Source organism: Haemorhous mexicanus, chromosome Z, assembly GCF_027477595.1.
Source record: "Haemorhous mexicanus isolate bHaeMex1 chromosome Z, bHaeMex1.pri, whole genome shotgun sequence".
Classification (NCBI taxonomy): Eukaryota; Metazoa; Chordata; class Aves; order Passeriformes; family Fringillidae; genus Haemorhous; species Haemorhous mexicanus.
In genome coordinates, this window is record NC_082381.1 from 54,321,492 (window position 1) to 54,340,186 (window position 18,695).

At 37.1% G+C, this 18,695-nt stretch overlaps 1 protein-coding gene across 1 annotated transcript in view; it reads left to right on the plus strand.

Annotated features, from left to right (window-relative positions):
* The window catches only part of LOC132341876 (guanine nucleotide-binding protein G(q) subunit alpha), a 113,879-nt gene that overhangs the window by 79,829 nt on the left and 15,355 nt on the right, over positions 1-18,695 (plus strand). Inside the window, exons 3-5 of the mRNA XM_059873995.1 lie at positions 597-751; positions 14,453-14,581; positions 15,522-15,651. Coding sequence (XP_059729978.1) covers positions 597-751; positions 14,453-14,581; positions 15,522-15,651 — 414 coding nt within the window. The remainder of the gene's footprint in view (positions 1-596; positions 752-14,452; positions 14,582-15,521; positions 15,652-18,695) is intronic.

Here is an 18,695-nt window from a genome sequence, read left to right on the forward strand (position 1 = left end):
TGGAATCTTGTTTTAAATACTTGTAGAAGCCCATGAATAAGATCCTAAGTGTATGAGACATGGTTTCCCAGATAGAATTGATTAAGTGTTTACAAGATTTCTGGTAAATAAAGGGGAAATTCTTATATTTCCAGAAGGCCAGGAAAATGTCCGCTGTTGTCAAAAGTGTATTGAACTGAACAGTCACCTACACCATCTAGATTTTGGTTGTGAAACAACTGAGTTGAACTATCAGTAGTTAGATCTTAATGACAGTTTGAATTTGGTAGTACTTACGGAATCTTTCTGGTTTGTCTGTTATTTTTATTTTTTTCTTTGTTTCAATGTTATGGTAACAATTATTGGTGTCCCAAAAGAAAGAAGTCTAAGAAGATGCAATTTTCCTGAGAGCAACTTCACTCCCTGTGATGTTAGCTTAAAAGTTATCTCCTTTTTGCATCTTAACAATCATCTTAATGATATTTGATTTTTCAAATTGAAATACATGTTAGTGATATAACCAGTGTGAATAATTATTAATCTTGTTCATTGTATGTGAGCTGTCTGCAAACATAGAAAATGAGGTACATTTTACTGTTTTGTTTGTTTTGAATTAGGTTCATGCACTTTTAGTTCGAGAAGTTGATGTAGAGAAGGTGTCAAGTTTTGAGAACCCATATGTAGATGCAATAAGAAGCTTATGGAATGACCCTGGAATTCAGGAGTGTTATGATAGACGACGGGAATATCAATTATCAGATTCAACTAAATAGTAAGTACATGCTAGCAATAAACAACTATATATAATTTTCTGTTTCTAACAAAGTAATTTTTACTTTTTAGCTCATTGTACTATGTCTGTGTACGTGTTTGAATGTATATGCAGCACAAGCATAGCTGAATATACATGTACTAAATTGAATTAAGGAGTGGCATACATCTATTTTAGGATTATGTCTGTGCTTATTTTACAAAATGACAGTCTGTGATCATAGAAAGTCTGAAATTAACATTCAAACTAGGGAATTATTAATTTGGAGGGAGGATTTTTGTTAAACCTATTCAACTTGCTCTCTTCAAACATATAATCACAAATGCAAGATAGGCAAAAATAATTTCATGTAGTGTGACAGTAGTGAATACTGGGAAGTGCAGCCAAAGTAGACCTCCATACAATTCATAAAAATTGAAAAAGGAGTCCAAGAACTCCTATTTTCCAGATTTTCTGGTTTCCCTCTCTGGCATTTACAGTCTTAGTGGTGAGGTAAACAGTACTAAACAAAGAGATTTGTATTATACTGAACGGTCTTTCTATTATGGAAACAAAGTCTAAACTTTAAAGAACGTGGCTGCCAGGAAGAAATCAGGAAAGCACTTCAAGTTAAATTGTTTGTTCTAGAGCAACAATAATAAAAATGTATATGTGACTAAAAAATATCTGAAATGTTACCCCTTTCTTGGGACTGGAATCTGCTTAAAAAAAACATGTGAAATTTGTCATTGAAATCTGACATCTGCCTGAAGGTTTACTCCATGAATCTTAGTTATTTTTCAGTGATGTAGCATACAGCTCAGGTGAAATTTCTCATCTGCTGTCAAAGAAACAGATGATGGCCTTTTGATGTTGACCTGTGCTACAGAGCACAGCATGGTTTATTGTTAAAGCCTCTATTGTTAAACCCATGCCAAAAACCTCCACGGGTTCTACATTGACTTCTGTGTTAGCTATGAAAAAAAATTATTCCAGTGACATAATTCCAGTCTCCCTTTGGCATGTGTATGTGAATGGAAGCCTCTTGCTTAAGAAAGTGCACAAGGTTCCATTAAGCTCGTTGTAGCAGGACATTAGACATGACAGGTGTGGAATGACATTTATCTGCGCAGTAGTTTAAGCATCCCTGTCTAGTAGTGCACTTTATAAGGGAATTAGTCACGACAAACTTACTAGGATCTTGCTGGTAGAATTTAGGCAGCTGAGGACTATGGATGCATGGCATAAGTCTCCTCAGATTGGTTGCAATATTGTCACCATGCCATGACTTCCCTTTGCATAGGGTTTGTTGTCCTGTGCAGTTCTCTGTCCCGGTTACCTCCCCAACCCATCATTTTTGCACTTATATTTTCTTTGTAGAGTGTTGCAAAGCACAATGGCATCTCTCTTGTATTATTTAGATTTTTGCTGTCCCCAAACATACCATGCTGTGTTTTGGTTTTGGGTGGTAAGGAAAGAAATATTATATTACACAAAGAGAGAAATTTCAGGATGCATTAACAGAGATAAGAAAATTTTAGAGACAGGTAACTAACAATATATTTTCATGCTATTTCTGTACTGAATTGAGTGGCAAGGTTAAGTAGAAGGTGAAGCAGAGTTTGTCTTATATTTTGAATTTCTTTTATTTGTAGGTCCTAACTTTGTTTCCACAACAGATGAGATACTGGTTTGAAAGTTGAAATAAATGTATGTATTTTGTGTGCTCGACCTTAAAGGCTAAAAATAGGATTACTCTCCTAAGTAGGAAATAATGATCTGATGCTACTTCAGATCAGATTGTGCTGAATACCATAGTTTTGATCTACTTTTAATTAAACTGGCACCTTAGTGGATCTTTTGAGTAGCATTAAAAATAGTAGGGAATAATCATTAAGTAGCTATTAAAAAAAACCTCCTAGTACATTGTCTTGCAAAAGGTACATGTGCTGGTTGATTGGTTATTTCTCAAGCTCAGCATGTTTAGCAATCTACCATGAGTTTTTAAAGATTTGGTGACTTTATTATAGTTCATACAATGGATTTCTGCAAAATCTTTTAAATTAGACTTGTTAATCACTGTATATGAGTATTTAGAAAAGCCTCTATGTATACTTATGCTTGCAAGTAGAATTTTTTCCAGGTAGACACAAAAGAAACGTGGTTTCAAAAATACAGTATGTTTACCAGTAAAACACCCAAACAAATTAATTAGCATTATAAATGGCCCAAAGCAAGGAAACAAATTGCTTTAAAGCTACTACTGGGATTCACAAGGCAGTAAGACCAAAAAAAGCACTTGGTGCTCATAGTCTTCTGACTTGATGTATGAACCAGAATGGTTTGTTGTCCACCAGCTCTCTTGTAAGCATATGTGCCAATGTCAGATTTGTTCTTCATTCATCCCTTGCTCAAGCCTCTCATCTTCTCAGTAGTTTTCCACTGTGTTTTTGTAGTAGTAGTAGTAATAGTAGTAGTAGTAATAGTATTTTCAGTCTGCTGCCCATATTGCTCTTTTCTGCCATCAGTCTTCAACAAGGTTAAGTGCTGAGTTCTACCCTTGGGTCACAGCAGGCAGAGTAGCTGGAAAGCTGCCCAGCAGAAGATGACCTCAGGGTGCTGGTTGACAGCAGATGAAGATGAGCCATCTTCTGGCCGAGAAGGCCAATGGCATCCTGGCTTGAATCATAAATAGTGTGGTCGTCAGGACCACATCTGATATTTCTTGTATCAGAAAGACTATGGAAGGGTTCGTCCCACTGCAGTCGGCACTGCTGAGGCCACACCTCAAATCCTGTGCCCAGTTCTGGCCCCCTTACTGCAGGACAGACACTGAGGGGCTGGAGCATGTCCAGAGAAGAGGATCAGAGCTGGTGAAGGGTCTGGGGCACAAGCCTTGTGATGAAGCAGCAAGCTGACGGGGGGAAGCTTGTCCTCCCCCTTTCGCCCGGCAAGCAACCAGCACACCGCTTGCAGCAGAAGCACTCTCGGGTCTCACCCGAGACAGCGCCCAGGGATACAGCCCCACGCTATGGTGAAGGCAGCTCCCTGCATCGGACGGGGCTCGCAGCAACAGCCAACAGAAAGAAAGAGAGCTGACTCAAGCCGAGGGTATAAGCAGGCTTTTGTGGCTCTAATAAATTATCCCCGTTGGAGCCCCGTCTCCAGAAATGCAGCAGCTTTTAAGGGGGCAGGGGAAACAGGGGAGGAAACTACCTCTGGACGAATGGGAAACCAGAGGGGAGTGGGATGCAGGGATTGACATTAGGGACAGACCAATGGGAATACATTGAGGGAGGGGTCCTGGTTCCTGATCCAATCACTCGACGCTCCAGCTAGAAGTTTCTAGAGGGAAGGGAGGGAGTGCCAAGTGACAGATAGGGCACCAGGGAGGGATCAAAGGAAAGATTCATACGGCTGGGGAGGGAGCAGGGATGACAGGCAGTGGGGAGGAGGGCGGAATGAACTAGGCTTGAACCACTGCAACTGAGAGGGGGGAAACAGGACAATCCAACATACAAACTGAGAGGGGAACAGAACAACCTAACGCAACACAACATTGTGAGGAGCCACTGAGAGAACTGAGGGTCTTTAGCCTGGAGGAAAGGGGGCTCAGGTGTAAACTTACCACTCTCTACAACTGCCTTGGAAGCAGGGGATAGCCAGCTGGGGGTCAGACGCTTTTCCAGGTAACAAGAGATAACACAAGAGGACATAGCCTCAAGTTGCACCAGCTGAGGTTCATTTTTCTGAGCATCAAGAATAATTTGTTCTTGGAAAGAGTTGTTAAGCATTGAAAGAGACTGCTCAGGAGGTGGTGAAGTCACCATCCTAGAGTTGCTCAAGAAGTAGCTGAATGTTGTACTTGGTGCTATAGTCTAAGTGACAAGGTGCTGATTGATAAGTGTTGGACTTAATGATGTTTGAGGTCTTTTGCAATCTAAATTATTCTCTTACTACACATAGTCTTTTTCCTGTTATTTTATTGTTTCTAAATTGCGTTTCAGGTTTTTATGATGTTCTGTATATCATACTACTTTCACTTTCTGCCATCTTTTGACCTGTTTTGTCATTCTTTGTCATTATTAGCTTCATTTTTTATACCCACTGTTTTTATACCCACTGCTTGTACTCTGGAAGAATACATCCATTCTAGTATGTTTACTAGAAGAGGTGGGGGTGGTGTCTAAGAAAGAAAATTTCCTGCATTATGGGAGTTGATTTGAACTTCTTGGAGGCTTAACAAATTCATTCTGTTCTCTTTCCTGACCATTGGGTGCTTCAAAGCTTGGATGTTCATGTTGTTTTAAAATCAATTTTTAGACTTCTCTGTAGTAAAGTCAAGAGCACCTGAGGTATATAGAGGTTATTTGCTTTCCATGTGCATTACCAGGTGACTTAGCCACTTAATTACCATCAAATTACTTCCCTTTTAAGATGCTACCTCACAGTGTGAGACAGGTGTAAACTAACATGGAGAATTGCCTTTAGTAGTAGCTATGTGAGATAATTCAGAATATACTGTATCAGCTGCCTAGACCTTAACCCAAATGTAAAAAGGTTACCATTCAACAATTTGACATATCTTTTCAAAGCCTAAGGAAAGGAGAGTCAATAGTCTTCTGTGATAGAAAATTTGGGTTGCAATTGGAATTTTTAAAAATTCATCACCATTTTTCTCCAGTATGGCACTAAGGGCTTACCATTCATGAACAAAACTAGGAAGTGTTAAGACCTAGAAAGTGTCCCAGAGCCTTACTTGGCTCAGATTTTCAATTTCAACTTCTTCTGGCCACATGAAATTGAAGTATTTGGCTGCTGTGTGCCTCCAATTAAGGACTTTATAGTTGCTACAAGCACTGAGCAAGTCTGTTTAGTTTCCCTTCCATGGCTATGTTTTCTAACACTTCAGATAATTAAATATAATTTTTCTATTAGTGTGTTAGCTATGCCAATGTATATCTATAGCACATTTTGTTATTATGTAATGAACTGCTTCTTCAGTCATATATGCCATTGCATTCTCATACATGAATAGTCTCTCAGACTTTTGTTTCTGCATTTGCCGTCATCTTTAACAGCTCATTTTCTGCAGTTGCACAGCTTTGCATATACTGTGAGCTCAGGTAGTTGGACAGTTAGTATAGAAATGCAGATTCCCATACTTTATTGTGTAATAAGAGCTCATGGGTGTGAATCTGAGGTCATTTACCACATATCACTGATTTTTAACAGGAAAGAAAGATAGGAAACCTAGTGATGTCTGCTCAGTAAAGTACACCTTTTGTAAAACTTGTTGCAGGAGGCGCAAGTCTTTGGTCATCTCGTAATTTTTCTATGACAGTATTCCATTTGAGTTTGAAGTATTTTCAAAACTTTGGCTAAAAAATTCATTTATACCTGTCGGCTAAAACTATCATCTTCCTTCCGTGTTACTTTTGTGAAACACGTAAATTTCAGTGGAATTAGCCCCTGTTAAATATAATGTGCTTGGGGGTACACAGGGGGCAAGATCAGCGCATGAATCTTAAGTTTTTACTAATGTAGTTTATCCCATGCCTTGGCATTGCCTTTAGCAATCAGTTTTTATTTCATAAAGGTGTAGGGCACTCTTAGAGCATGATGGGTCTTTCAGAAAGTGTAATACTGTGTGAAATTGGGACCTGCTAGGAAGCTGAACTGATAGCAAGTTCTGAACAGCTGTCTGGGATATCTGTGAAGCAGTCATTAGATTGTAGTGACAAAACCATATAGTCATATAGTGATAATTTAAAAGATGCATAAGTACATTATTATTTAATAAACTGCTTATTCATTCCTGCTTACTTTCATTTGTAAAAATCTACCTGAAGGTCCTAAAGCTATACTTGAGGGCAGTTTGTGTTGTAGAATCATAGACTGTGCTTTTGTGTATTGACAGTTTACACAGCCTTATGTACGGTTTAGAGTAAAGTAGAAGCAGCAAATAAAAATGAAAGTCTTAAATTCAAAGATCAGGTACTATCAGCAGAACTATGATAACCCTATCTTATGCTTTAGATATAGTCCCAAAAATAAAAGCACTGTCTGAAGAAAGATGGGATGTGCATACCAAAGTACTGCTTCCCATACAAAAGCTGCAGGCTATGCAACACAACTTGGGAAATTCAAAAAGGAAAGTGGGACCATGTAAAGCAGTATACAGTATGTATTTATTTCAGGATGTTTTTTTCATGCAGCACCAAACATGTTCTTAATGACTGTATAATTTTTATACCACAGTTCTTAAAAAAGAAAAATTTGCATGAGCATTTGTTTATTTGGTGACTTGTCTTTTTAGCCTTTGCTAAGGTTGGCTTTTAGTGAGGTAGGAAATTGAGGAAGACCGCTAGGTAGGACTTAGGTGGAATATGGATTAAAAAAATGCTGTGCAGACTTCTTCCTATGTCATTTCAGACTATAGATTAAGATGAGATAGTTCTGGAAACTGGCAATTTACTTCAACTTTTCATCTTAGAAACACAAACCTCTACAGAAGTTCTGAGAAGACAGCAGTACTTGTTTACATTTAGTTTTGTACACTGAAAATCAATTCCATTTACTGGACTGCTGCCTCTCAGCATAGAGAACACTTGTGTCAATTATTCTGGCAGCTCTGTGAGGCAGGAAAAATCCTGCTACAGCATTTTTAGCATTTTGCGTATGTGCTGTTGAAAGTCAAGCCAGTTGTATGTTTTCTCTAAGATGTGAAAAAAAGAAAGGCTTTTGTTTTTCAGCACACAGTCCAAATTAGTGCTAGGGGTTTTAGGAGAGTGGCCTCACCAACTGGCTCAAAGTTTTGCAGAACAAACTAAAAAAATCCAACCCCACCCCAAAACCACACCAAACCCTAACAGCAGTATGGAGTTATAGCTCCCCACTCCAGAAGAGTCAGGCTCCAAAGGACAGAGATATATCAAATCTTGTTTAATATCTTGCCTAATTATCCTTAGTCATTGACTTTGGTTAGGTTTCTATTTTCTCTTGCACTGCTATTATCTGTGTATGAAATAGAGCATTTCGAGAGGGTCATACCCATGAACTATCTTTATCTTAAGGAAAAAAAAAAAAGGTTTTTTGCGTTAAACCTCTGAACTTTGGGGTTGAAAAGATGTAAATATTTATGGTTACTATCATACCAAAATCTGTCTTGTCATTGAATGCAATGAGAAAACATTTGCATGTGAAATGTTGTTGATAAGGCTTGCTTTTATAACTGTGGTTATACTGAAATCACCAACAAGCTTTTATGTTAAACAGCAGAATTTGTAGAATTTCTTGAGGTTTGTCCCTTCCCTGTTCCTTGTACTCTCATTCTTCCCATAGAGATGTGTTGGTTGGTTGGGTCAAATCATCTTTGCTGGTTTTATACTGACCTTTCTATCAGTGTCAGTAATTACTTCTGTCCCAGCATGGTTGGTTTTATTTAGAGATTTATAACATAGGATCTGACTGGCACCATACCAGAAACACTTTCTCCTCAGCAGTGTGTTTCAGATGCATTCTGCTCTCCAGGGACTTCTGTGCTCAAAGAGTGTCTCAGACTCCTAAGCCCAGGGTTTGATAGTGAGACATTGAGTATTAATTCAGCACTTTGTTACATCAGTTTTACCTGCTGAGTTTAGGAAAATTATTAGACAGTACTGATGAGCAGACTAGTCTCATTTTTAACCTCAGAAAGGGAAATTATGTTAGAGATGGATTGAAGGCTGTATCCTTTCTACCTTTGTCTGCCTATGCCTTACTGCCTGCATGTGATCAATTAGGTTATATGCTAGTATAGAACTAGAACACAGTTTAATGTTACAGAAATTCATCCTATGAATTTATGCCTTAGAAAATGCTTCTTTATCACCTGATTACTTGGAAAAATCTGACCTCAAAGATGCTGGTAAGTAGTAGCTCACAGCTGCAGCTGTGTTTCTTTGAAGTGTCTGCCCCATGTTGAAGGTGCTCCAAGATGTTGATTTCTGACAGTAAACTCAAGTAAGTTTTGATGGTCTGTCTTCATTAGGTGGTGTAGCCCTAGGAAAATAAGGCTCAGTATTGAGCTACCTGTTCATGGTGACTGGAGTCATACTCAATTTATTAAAGAACTTTACTGGTTAAAACAACTGTGGTCTGCTTATTAAACTTAGGAGTCTCCCTTCCTTGCTCAATTTCCATATAGGAAATACATGTAGGAAAGTACAGAGTCAGTCTATTCCCATAATCCTATTCCTGCTGTTTATTTGGAAATGTGGACCCACAGTACCTTTGACATATGCTTGCTTTTTTTTCTTTCAATGGCTTTGTTAGTACGTCCATAGCTTGGGAGCTTCCCTGAAGCTGGCTGCAGGCTTGGACCTTGTCATAGGTGATGTAAAGCGCATTAAAAATAATTACTTAGCTCTTGGTGCTTACTGGGAAACAAAAGTGTTCCTCTGCTTCTGGTCAGTGTGCTGATCACGGGCTTGTTGCTAGATGCTGGCAGCTTGTCCTGACGTCAAGGGAGGTCCGCTGCCAGCAGCTCATTACATACTCATCGCTTCAGTAATGCACCTTCTGCCTGTCACTATAGCAACCCCCTGGAAAATTACCTCAGCAGCCACTAAAATTCATGTTTATTAAAACTAATTACAGATATAATTAACTTTAGAAACTTGGTCTGTATTGTAAATTTACTAAGAACCATGTATTTTCTCATTTTATCTCCTTTCTATAATGCCTAGCTGAGTAGGTACTGTTTGAGTGAGAGGCCATATAGCTACAGTGTGACTCATCAAAACAAGATTTCTCAGTAGGTGGTGAAAATGAACTCTTGAGTACCATGTAGCTGAGACCTAAATGTCCTGCACAGTTGCTACTATCTGTACAACCGAATTTCCTGTGGTAATGCTGGTGGTTACTCACTGTTGAACTAGACCTCAGAATGGCTTCCAGAGTGTTTCCAATAAGCATGTTGTTATTATGACATTAAAATTGGAAGACGGTAAACTGAAAAAATACCTGGTCTGTGCAATTATCGACTGTTCTCCCTTTGTGTAAGATTGTAGCTATGTCAAGTCTTGTGGCTTGTTTGCAGGAGTGAATGTAAAGTCGGTTGTAGTATACATTGGAGAGTTAAATACTTTGGTAAGACTGATTCCAGTATGTGTTAATCCATTTCGAATTGAACATCTACCCTAAAACACACTGTGCATTTCTCTTACGTGTTTAAATTTTTTTTTTTTTTGTATGTAGGATTTGTTTGCCCAGGAGGGCAGTATAGCTGTCAGTACTTTAGGGCTGCATTAGCTAAGTGCTTTAGAACCACAGTGAATCAGTTTATTAGTAAGCAGATACATACAAAAGCCCATCAAATTTTCATTTACTCCTCATCCATCTGCATTAAAAATCTCAACACAGTTCATGTAGCTGTGGCTTCACAAGTTTTCTTCTGGTTGCAGATAAGCCATCGGAGAAAGTAACTCCACCCTGCTTTCCTGGTGGAATTTATGGACTTCCCACATCCTAGGACATATCCATTAAATAAACCATAATCAGAACAATTTCAGTAGTGTTTCTTCACTATTCCACATAATTTTGATGGAGATGTGTTATCAAGCTATTGCACAAGTTGAAGAACTGGCAGCTGGGGATGAGCCAAGGAGCAGCTAGGATGGTCTGGAGCCAACCGAGTTGAAAGCAGAAGACAATTGGCATTAGCTAGCACTTTTGATGTTTTAATTTAAAGTTGCTGCCTGATAAAGTAATTTAAAAATAAATAAATTACTAGTTTGATAAGCCCTAGACTGTTTAAAGCTTATGTGTGCAATGCTGCACTTCCCTGGTGATCAGGGAATTTCTTTAAGCCCCAGCTTTCATGAGGGTAAAAAATTGTTAAATATCCAATTCTTTTGGTACAAAGAAGATTTAAAAGTAAAAGTCTTTATTGTGACAGTAAATAAACCATGGTAAGCCAAATAACAAAATCTCAATGTTACAGGAACAGTTAGAATAGTAGTATGTGAAAAATGTGTGTGTGGCTGGTATGTCTTTAAATATTAATTGTATTCTAGTTGTCTTCTCTTTTTATGTAGTCAGCTGCATTCACTTACGTATTTCCTCTCAGCATTTTGAAATAGTGACTCAGCTCAACAACCAGTCGTTCAGAATAATCAGACTGTCACCCCACCCCTTCTAGTGAAATGCAAAAATCAATTCTTGTGCTTCATAAAGAGAAAATGCCTTGGGTTTTGTCTGTGTAGTACCGTGGATGTAGAGATGTATTGTTTTGCAATTAGTACACAAGTTATGATAATGTATTGAGGTTATGTGTTGATTTGCTCTCATTGGTATTCTAGGAAGATTGCACCTGACTGAAAAGAGACATTTTATTGTCATATCAAAAGTCTTCAGACAAAGTTCTAAAACAGTGAATAAAATGGAATGGAAAGACCTTGATGTCAATCCCAATGATAGATGTTCTTACTTAAAGAAAATAGATCTTTTTTTAAAAATTCTTACCATATTTTAGAGGTTATGTAAATTTTAAAAGAGACATACAGTATTTTTAGTGAATTTAGAATATCTTGAAGGCAACTTTGTGTTGCTGCTGCTGGCAGAACTTTCAGTTTGATTTCCAGAAACATGTTTAATCCCCCTGAAGTTGATAGCAGAACACCAAGTTACATATCTTCATGGGGTAACAGGAAGTGTAATTTTCTGCAGAACTGTCAGTAGCAGAAAATACCAGTTCCTTTGCTTCAGAACAACAGTGCAAAACTTGATTTAAATCTGAATTTCAGCACAAGTAATTTTTCAGCAGTAGTTAAAAGAGTCTGCTAAAATAAAATGTTAAGAAACCCAAAAAAAAACCCCAAAACCCCAGGAAAAAACCCAAACAAAACCAGAACAAACAAACAAAAACAACAACCAAAAAATCAAACAGAGAAACGACAAATCAAAACTAAAACCGTTTTGTCTCTTCAGGAAGAATTGAATTGACAATTTGCAGTATGGTCACAGCATTAAAACAGCAATGATAAAAGACTTCAAGCTGTACAACTAAGACCTGGGATATTTTCATTTAAATAAATTGATACAATAATACATTAATTTATTAAGTTTTAAGTTTGAAGAAAAAGGGATAGGGGCTAAATATTACTGGAAAACAACAGTAACAAAAAAAAAGCAGGATGTATTCTAAATGGCTTTTGTTAGCCTGTAGATTCTGATTATGATTGTAAAAAAATTTTCTTCTCTTAGGGTTTTGGTGCACCTTCTGTTTTGGTTTTTTTGAGTTGTTGGTTTTTTGGTTTTGTGGTTTTTTTTTTTTTTTCCTGTGAGATACTCCTACTGGTTTTGACACTAATTCCTTGATTCTGTGTTTCAGTGTATAATTCAGGATAGTTCTTAGAGAGCCCAACACTCTTTATTCTGTCAAGTGAAGCAATCCAGGGAACTTAAGTAAGACTCTATAAGGATGCATAAGGACTCTTCTGTGGACTGTGTAGGCTCTGTAGGGGGCTAGAGGTGAAATGAGTGAAAAGGTAGTCCCCTGTGTTTGGTTACTGAGTGAGCAGAACTTGAGCATAAAGGATGAGGACAAGGAAGATGTAAGTATTTTTTCAGGATAAGGTAGTGTTTCTGAAACTTAGGGCAAAAAATCCCCAAAAAGTCTCATCTGCTTGTTTATTGATTTCTAGGAACTTAAATGAGATGTAACAATTTAAAAGTATCTATCCCTTTGATTTATCACCTTTCTAAAATCAGCCAGGTGTGCATTACCAGATAGTAACATGTCCACTGTGCAAAGATGCAGTAACCAGGCTCACCTTGGAGACTGCAGGTAAAGCTTGCCAAAGGAATGCAACAAGACAATTGTGTAAATGGGCCACCTGCCAATTTATTCAGTTAAAATTCTCTTGCTTTTGTGAATACCACTGTAGCATGTAATGACTAGCAATGTTTCCTTATCTCCTTCCAAAATTTCATCACAAAATAAAACTAATTGTTCTGTGGGTGGGAGGGAATAAGAATCTAGTTTGGTGTCTGTCACTTTCTTATGGTGATGGCTGTGGATTTCATTCACTTTTTTTTTTCCGCTTCTGCCAACAAATTGATGGTGAGCTTGTTCCTGCTGCTTTTTGTGTAAAAAAACCCTGATGGCAGATCCAGTGCTCAGACTCTCAAGCCTTTTCTCACTGCCAGAAACCAATTAGTATTCTCAGAAAATATTTTCAGACTAGTACCTTCTGGCTTAACTGAGATAGTGCTCAATCCATCTTTCTCACATTGGTATTTACTATTGAATTGACACTCCATTAATAAAACATAGTGAAGGAAATTTGATAATTTTATAATTGAGCCAATAATATTTTGGCTCTTCCCAAAGCCAACAAATTCTTCTGTATTTTTACTGTAAGAAAAGTAAGAAATTAAACTTGAAATTAAAGTTATTTGTTTCTGTCATTGTTCAGGATAATTTCTCACTATTTTACTAAAAAGTAATTCAGAACATCTAGAAGAAGTCTGATTATTTCTTGTGTGGGTTTATTTAAAAAGAGTGCCTTCACTAATTACTACAAGGAAAAGAACGTGTTCAGAAGTTGCTGACACTTCATCATCATTTAATAAATTGCAAAACCATTGCTCTCATCCCCTAGAACGAATGAGGTTATCCCTACATTAGTTTATCTTCTCAGTGACTAGCTGTAGGTTACTTTTCTGCTGTGAACCAGCCAAATATCAAAGAACTTGGTTTCCTGCAGCAGTCCTTCTGCCACATGTCCACCATGGGGAGAGTATAAGCTTCATGATGCACTGGCTTCATTTGATGTCCAGCTGCTGAACACACACATGAGTACCTTCCTTTTTTGGAGGATGTTTTTCATGACAGCTAATTAAAACCTTCAGTAAACTGGTGCTTTATGGTTGAAACTCATCACTAACCAATAAGCAGAATAGGTCTATGTTATAGTTACTGAACATTTTCAAGTAATTTTATACAATTTTGGGATCTTTGCTAGCCAGCTGGAGTGTGTTTCAAGTACTGCAGACTTATCAACCTAATCAGAAGTTTCAGTGTGAATGCAGGAGTTCAGGTGCCAGAGATCCCACTAATTAGTTTGTGCTGCCTTCTGGTAACAAGATCTGGAGAGTATTTTAATTGTCAGTGGTTGGTCTTTTCCATTTTTAATTTGGTCTCAAAACAGTGCTCTTTATCTTCCTGTCATTTTATAACTAGTAATGATCTATTACCAGTCACACCAGACTGCTATAGCCTGCTATGTTCTATAGCAGTCCATTGTTTTTTGGAAGGTTCATTCAGTCTTGATATTCATACAGACTGAATATCAATAAATATGTTACAGATTCAAAGCAATTTTGTATTTTTCACACTTTGTATAATAGTATGCCTTTGAATTTCCTAGAATTATATAATTGACAACTTTGGTGAATTTACATGTGAAAGCCAACCAAATTTGTATGGGATTAGAAAAAAATCCCATAATAATTATGCTGCCTTTCTCGTAGAATTAGCTTGAACCTATGTAAGTGGGGATGGAGCACATTTTTATATTTTATCCCCTCTTTTCTGCCGATAATGCTTTTTTTTCCCCCCTGTTGTACTGCTCCCTACCCCACAGCCTGCTTCCTTCCCAAGTTTTCCTTTCTCTTTTCCTCGGTGGGATGATGGTGTCACTGTCTAGCATTCCTGTTGTTTCTCCCTGTTTATAGCTATCTTAATGACTTGGACCGCATAGCAGATTCCACCTATCTGCCAACCCAGCAGGACGTGCTCAGAGTTCGAGTCCCAACAACAGGCATCATTGAATATCCATTCGACTTACAAAGCGTCATTTTCAGGTAGGAAAAAGGTTTAGCACCCAGTTGCTTTGCTTCTTGTGTTTCCTTTTACATTAGCAATGCCGAGTAAGGATATTCATTTAAACTACATAAAAAGCAATTATTCTGGTTTTAAAGTTTGAGCTTGGTGATTTGTCTTCATGTAATTGTTCACATATATTTAGGGGCTCATGTTAAAGATGTCAAAAGGATCAAAGACAATTAGGTTTGTTATTTTTCAGGGTAGTTTTTATTGATAGTAAATCTGCAATTAATCTTTTCAGTAATATATATCAAAGTTTCACTGTGCGTAATAATCTGAAAATACAACTGTATGTCCTTGTCATTCATGTAATTTATGGAAAAAAAGGTTACCATTTGTTTAATTGATTTTTAGAGAGGTACCACCCTACTTTAGTGCAAGTACAATTGTTTAAAAAATAAATAAGGAATTGTAATTATGAGTTAGACACCTGTGTTTACACTGAGACGTGGGATGAAACAGGAATGCACTGCAGGCAGACATGAGTTTTGATTTTGGCTGTCAAAGCCTTTAGTAGATAAGTATTGTTTTCTATTTAACTGCTTAAAATGGGTCAGCTTTAACAAGTTGTGGATTTTGATTCTGTTATGAGGGGGAGAAAAAGGTGGCCCCCTGTCTGTTTTGTGTTTGTTGCTGAATACATGGGGCATAAATCTTTGCTCATGAGACCTTTATATCTCAAAATTCTGAGGGGTTTGAGGTTCACAATAGTTCAAATACAGAAAACCCATCAGACTTAAAGCAAACATGATTAACATGTTTATAACAGATTCTATTAAATTTCAGTGGAAAAAAAAAACATTAAGTAAACCAAACCAAACTGTGTTTTTAACGAAATTCTTGTATTTTGCTGTCTTCGTGGTTGGGTGTTTATCTGTTAAGGTGTTCATAGAGTTGATGTGGTTGTTAATTTTGCAGAATGGTGGATGTAGGAGGCCAACGATCAGAAAGAAGAAAATGGATACATTGCTTTGAAAATGTCACATCTATCATGTTCCTAGTAGCTCTTAGTGAATATGATCAAGTGCTTGTGGAGTCAGATAATGAGGTAAGCAACTGTCAACAAAACCCATGAGTTAAAAAAAAAAATAGTTTTACCAGTCCAGTCCCAGGTGTTTTCTAAATGCATCTGCAAGCAATCATGCACAACTGGCACCCAAAGGAGAAGTACTTCAGGGGTCAAAGGGGAGGAAGGGTTCAATCTTCAAGTAGGGCTAAACAGATCTGCTCCATGAAGGATTCAAAGTCTCTATTTTGTGTTGACGAGGAATACAGTTGAACACAGAGAAAAGTTTGTTCAGTTACTGTTATGAGCAGAGGCACAATAAGAGGTGGTGTGTGGCATTGTGTAGGAGAGAGGCTACAGTGTTGTAAATGAATACAAAATTTATTGATTCCTAAGGAACAGCCCCAGGGTAGCAAACTCCATTCCTTTGACTTAAAGCCCCAGGTGAATATTGTATTTTTATTTCAAAAACACAAGAGGAGTAAGCAAATGGGTAGGCTGAGGGTTCAAAGCACTATCCATTATTTTGAATGAAGACTAAGGGTTATTTTTTATGTTGAAGGTATTTTTGTCTCTCCCAAGGGCTTTTTAAAGTTACTCATTGAAGTTTTATGAATTTTAGTAGTTAGCACTGTTCTGTGAAAATCTTTCAGCACATACTTAAAAAAGTTAGATGAAACAAGGAGAACATTTGACAATATCTTCTTCATGGCTGGATACCAGTTGCACTGTTTAAGACAGTGGTTGATGTAAAGTAAAACAAGTGTCCCTGGACAATCACATTTTGTATATTGAATATTGTATATACTTTCTTTAGGATTATTTTTTTTAAAAAGCCTGGGAGCTCTGGAAATTTTTGCGTTTGTAGTGTTTTCATAAAACAAAACTATTGTTACATTAAATGTATAATTATCTGTGTCATTCAAAGCTGAATTTCCAGAAATTATTATGTAGTCTTACCAGCTTCATCTCCTATAATTTTGGAAGTAGACACATCTAGTTAAAAAAGAGAAATCTGTCAGACTTGGTTTGTTTCAAGTGAAACTGGAAGTCTCTGGTTCTATTTTTTTCTGTTTGCATTATTCTTTTGTAGCCACAAAATCAACACAAAAATAATAAGCAGTTTAATTCTACAAATCAAAGGAGAATTTATCGGAAATTGCATAAAGAAAAATTAGTTATGATAATTTTCAAACACTATTCTAACTATCCAAAATAAGCTTCGTGGAAGTCAAAACTTTCTTGCAGGTGTTTTTTTTCCTCACTACTGAACTGTTTATGTTTTTAACAACAGAAGAAAACTTCTGAACCTCTTTGACTTGTAGTTTAAAATATATTCATGTCTTTAATTTAAGCCAGTTTTTGTTTTCAAGGTACACATACATAGCCTAGCAGGCTTTCCAGCACACTTGGGCCTGTGTTACTCCAACTCTGGAAAGGATCTAGACAGTCTTAGAGCTGAGCACCAATCTGGGCAGCTTAAGTTTTGGCTTTCAGCAAACTTGTCACCTGTCTGCCTAGATTTTATTGGTATGCCAGGATACTGCCTTCTTCCTTTCTTTTTCACTCCTCTTTATCTCTAAAGATTGCAGTCCCAGAATTAATGGAAGAATGTGTTTATTTATTCCACACAAAGCAAAACATAGTTTGTCTGAATGTGGGTGTGGCAGAAATACGGTTTTTAATGTTTTTGTTGATACCTTGAATTAGGAAATTCAACCCACAAAGCTATTTTTGTTCTTCACTGAGGTGCGACAACCTCAGTAGGGAAAACAGTGGTTTAACTTGAAGACTTTGGTAACCAGCCAAGAGACACTTTTCACACTTAGCTTTAAATTGTGGAGCAGTATTGAAATTTTAGCACCAAAGTGGAGGGGAGTGTGTGTGAATGTTCTGCTTTCTTAATATGTGTGCCGTCAGTGTGATACTAGGGTGGAATCTAATAATTCTTTGGTCTATGTGGCTCATATTGAAATTAAAATATCTGACTTGACAATTTACAGTGTTCTGCTATTTCCTTTTCATTGCTTTCATGGCCTGATTAAACTATGATTTTTGTAAGGTGGCCTACTTTCTTTTTCTAATTAGTCCACTGCATATTGCCTGAAGTCTCATTTCCTGTAGTACATTTTTACAGAGAAAAGTGTAGTGTTTAATCATTTGTGTCATCCTTTTTAGTTAATACAGTTTTTCATCAATATAATTTTAATGAGTAAATAGAAATCTTTAAAAATACTATTTTCTATTTGTAGTGGCGAAGGGGCTGCTGGTGGTTATATGACCTTCCTCATTAGGAAATAAAGACTCTTGATTTTTATTTCAAAATGTAGTGCCTGATGGATGGTCAGTTGTAAATCTGTTTGTTTCCTTGCTTACCTTATTCAAGAGAAATACATTTGGATTATAAATCAGATGATTTATAATCATGTTAGTGTCTCTCACTGGGTAGTGTCTCTCACTGGAGATATGTGAGGTGGTGCTGGGAACTATTTCTATTTTTATGCCCTTGAAGGAGCTCAGAATTAAAAGTTCTGAGGAATGTAACTCTTGTATAAGGGGACATACATACAAAATAAGACAAGAGTTCAGACTGCCTGTTATTCAGAGACGTGCAGGATGACTTCTAATTGCACTCCCATGACAAATACTTGAGGAGTTGTGAGCTTCAGTCCTGAAGATAAGCATGCCTGGCTGTCCAACTGTACTTTAACTATGATTTCTCTAAGAGGCAATACTCAGACCCAATGGCATCTCTTTTAAGGGTGTTTCTAGATTGTAGATGACTTGATTTTGATGCATAAATACAAAACAGGAAGAGTCAGTAAGGATGGTATATTTTAACACATCCTGCAAAAATTTCAGTTGATGTACAGTCATGAATACTTCTAACAAACACAAAGAAGAGATAGCTAACTGTTCCAAATTCTGCCCTTAATAAAATAAAAAGTCTGTCTAGATTCGTAGCTGAAAATGAGGACAAAATTTGAACCAGAGAACATAATATACTAATTACATTAATAATACTGTAAATTAAGTAAATATTTCATCAGTCTGATGTGATGTGACAAAGGACAACACGTTATAAA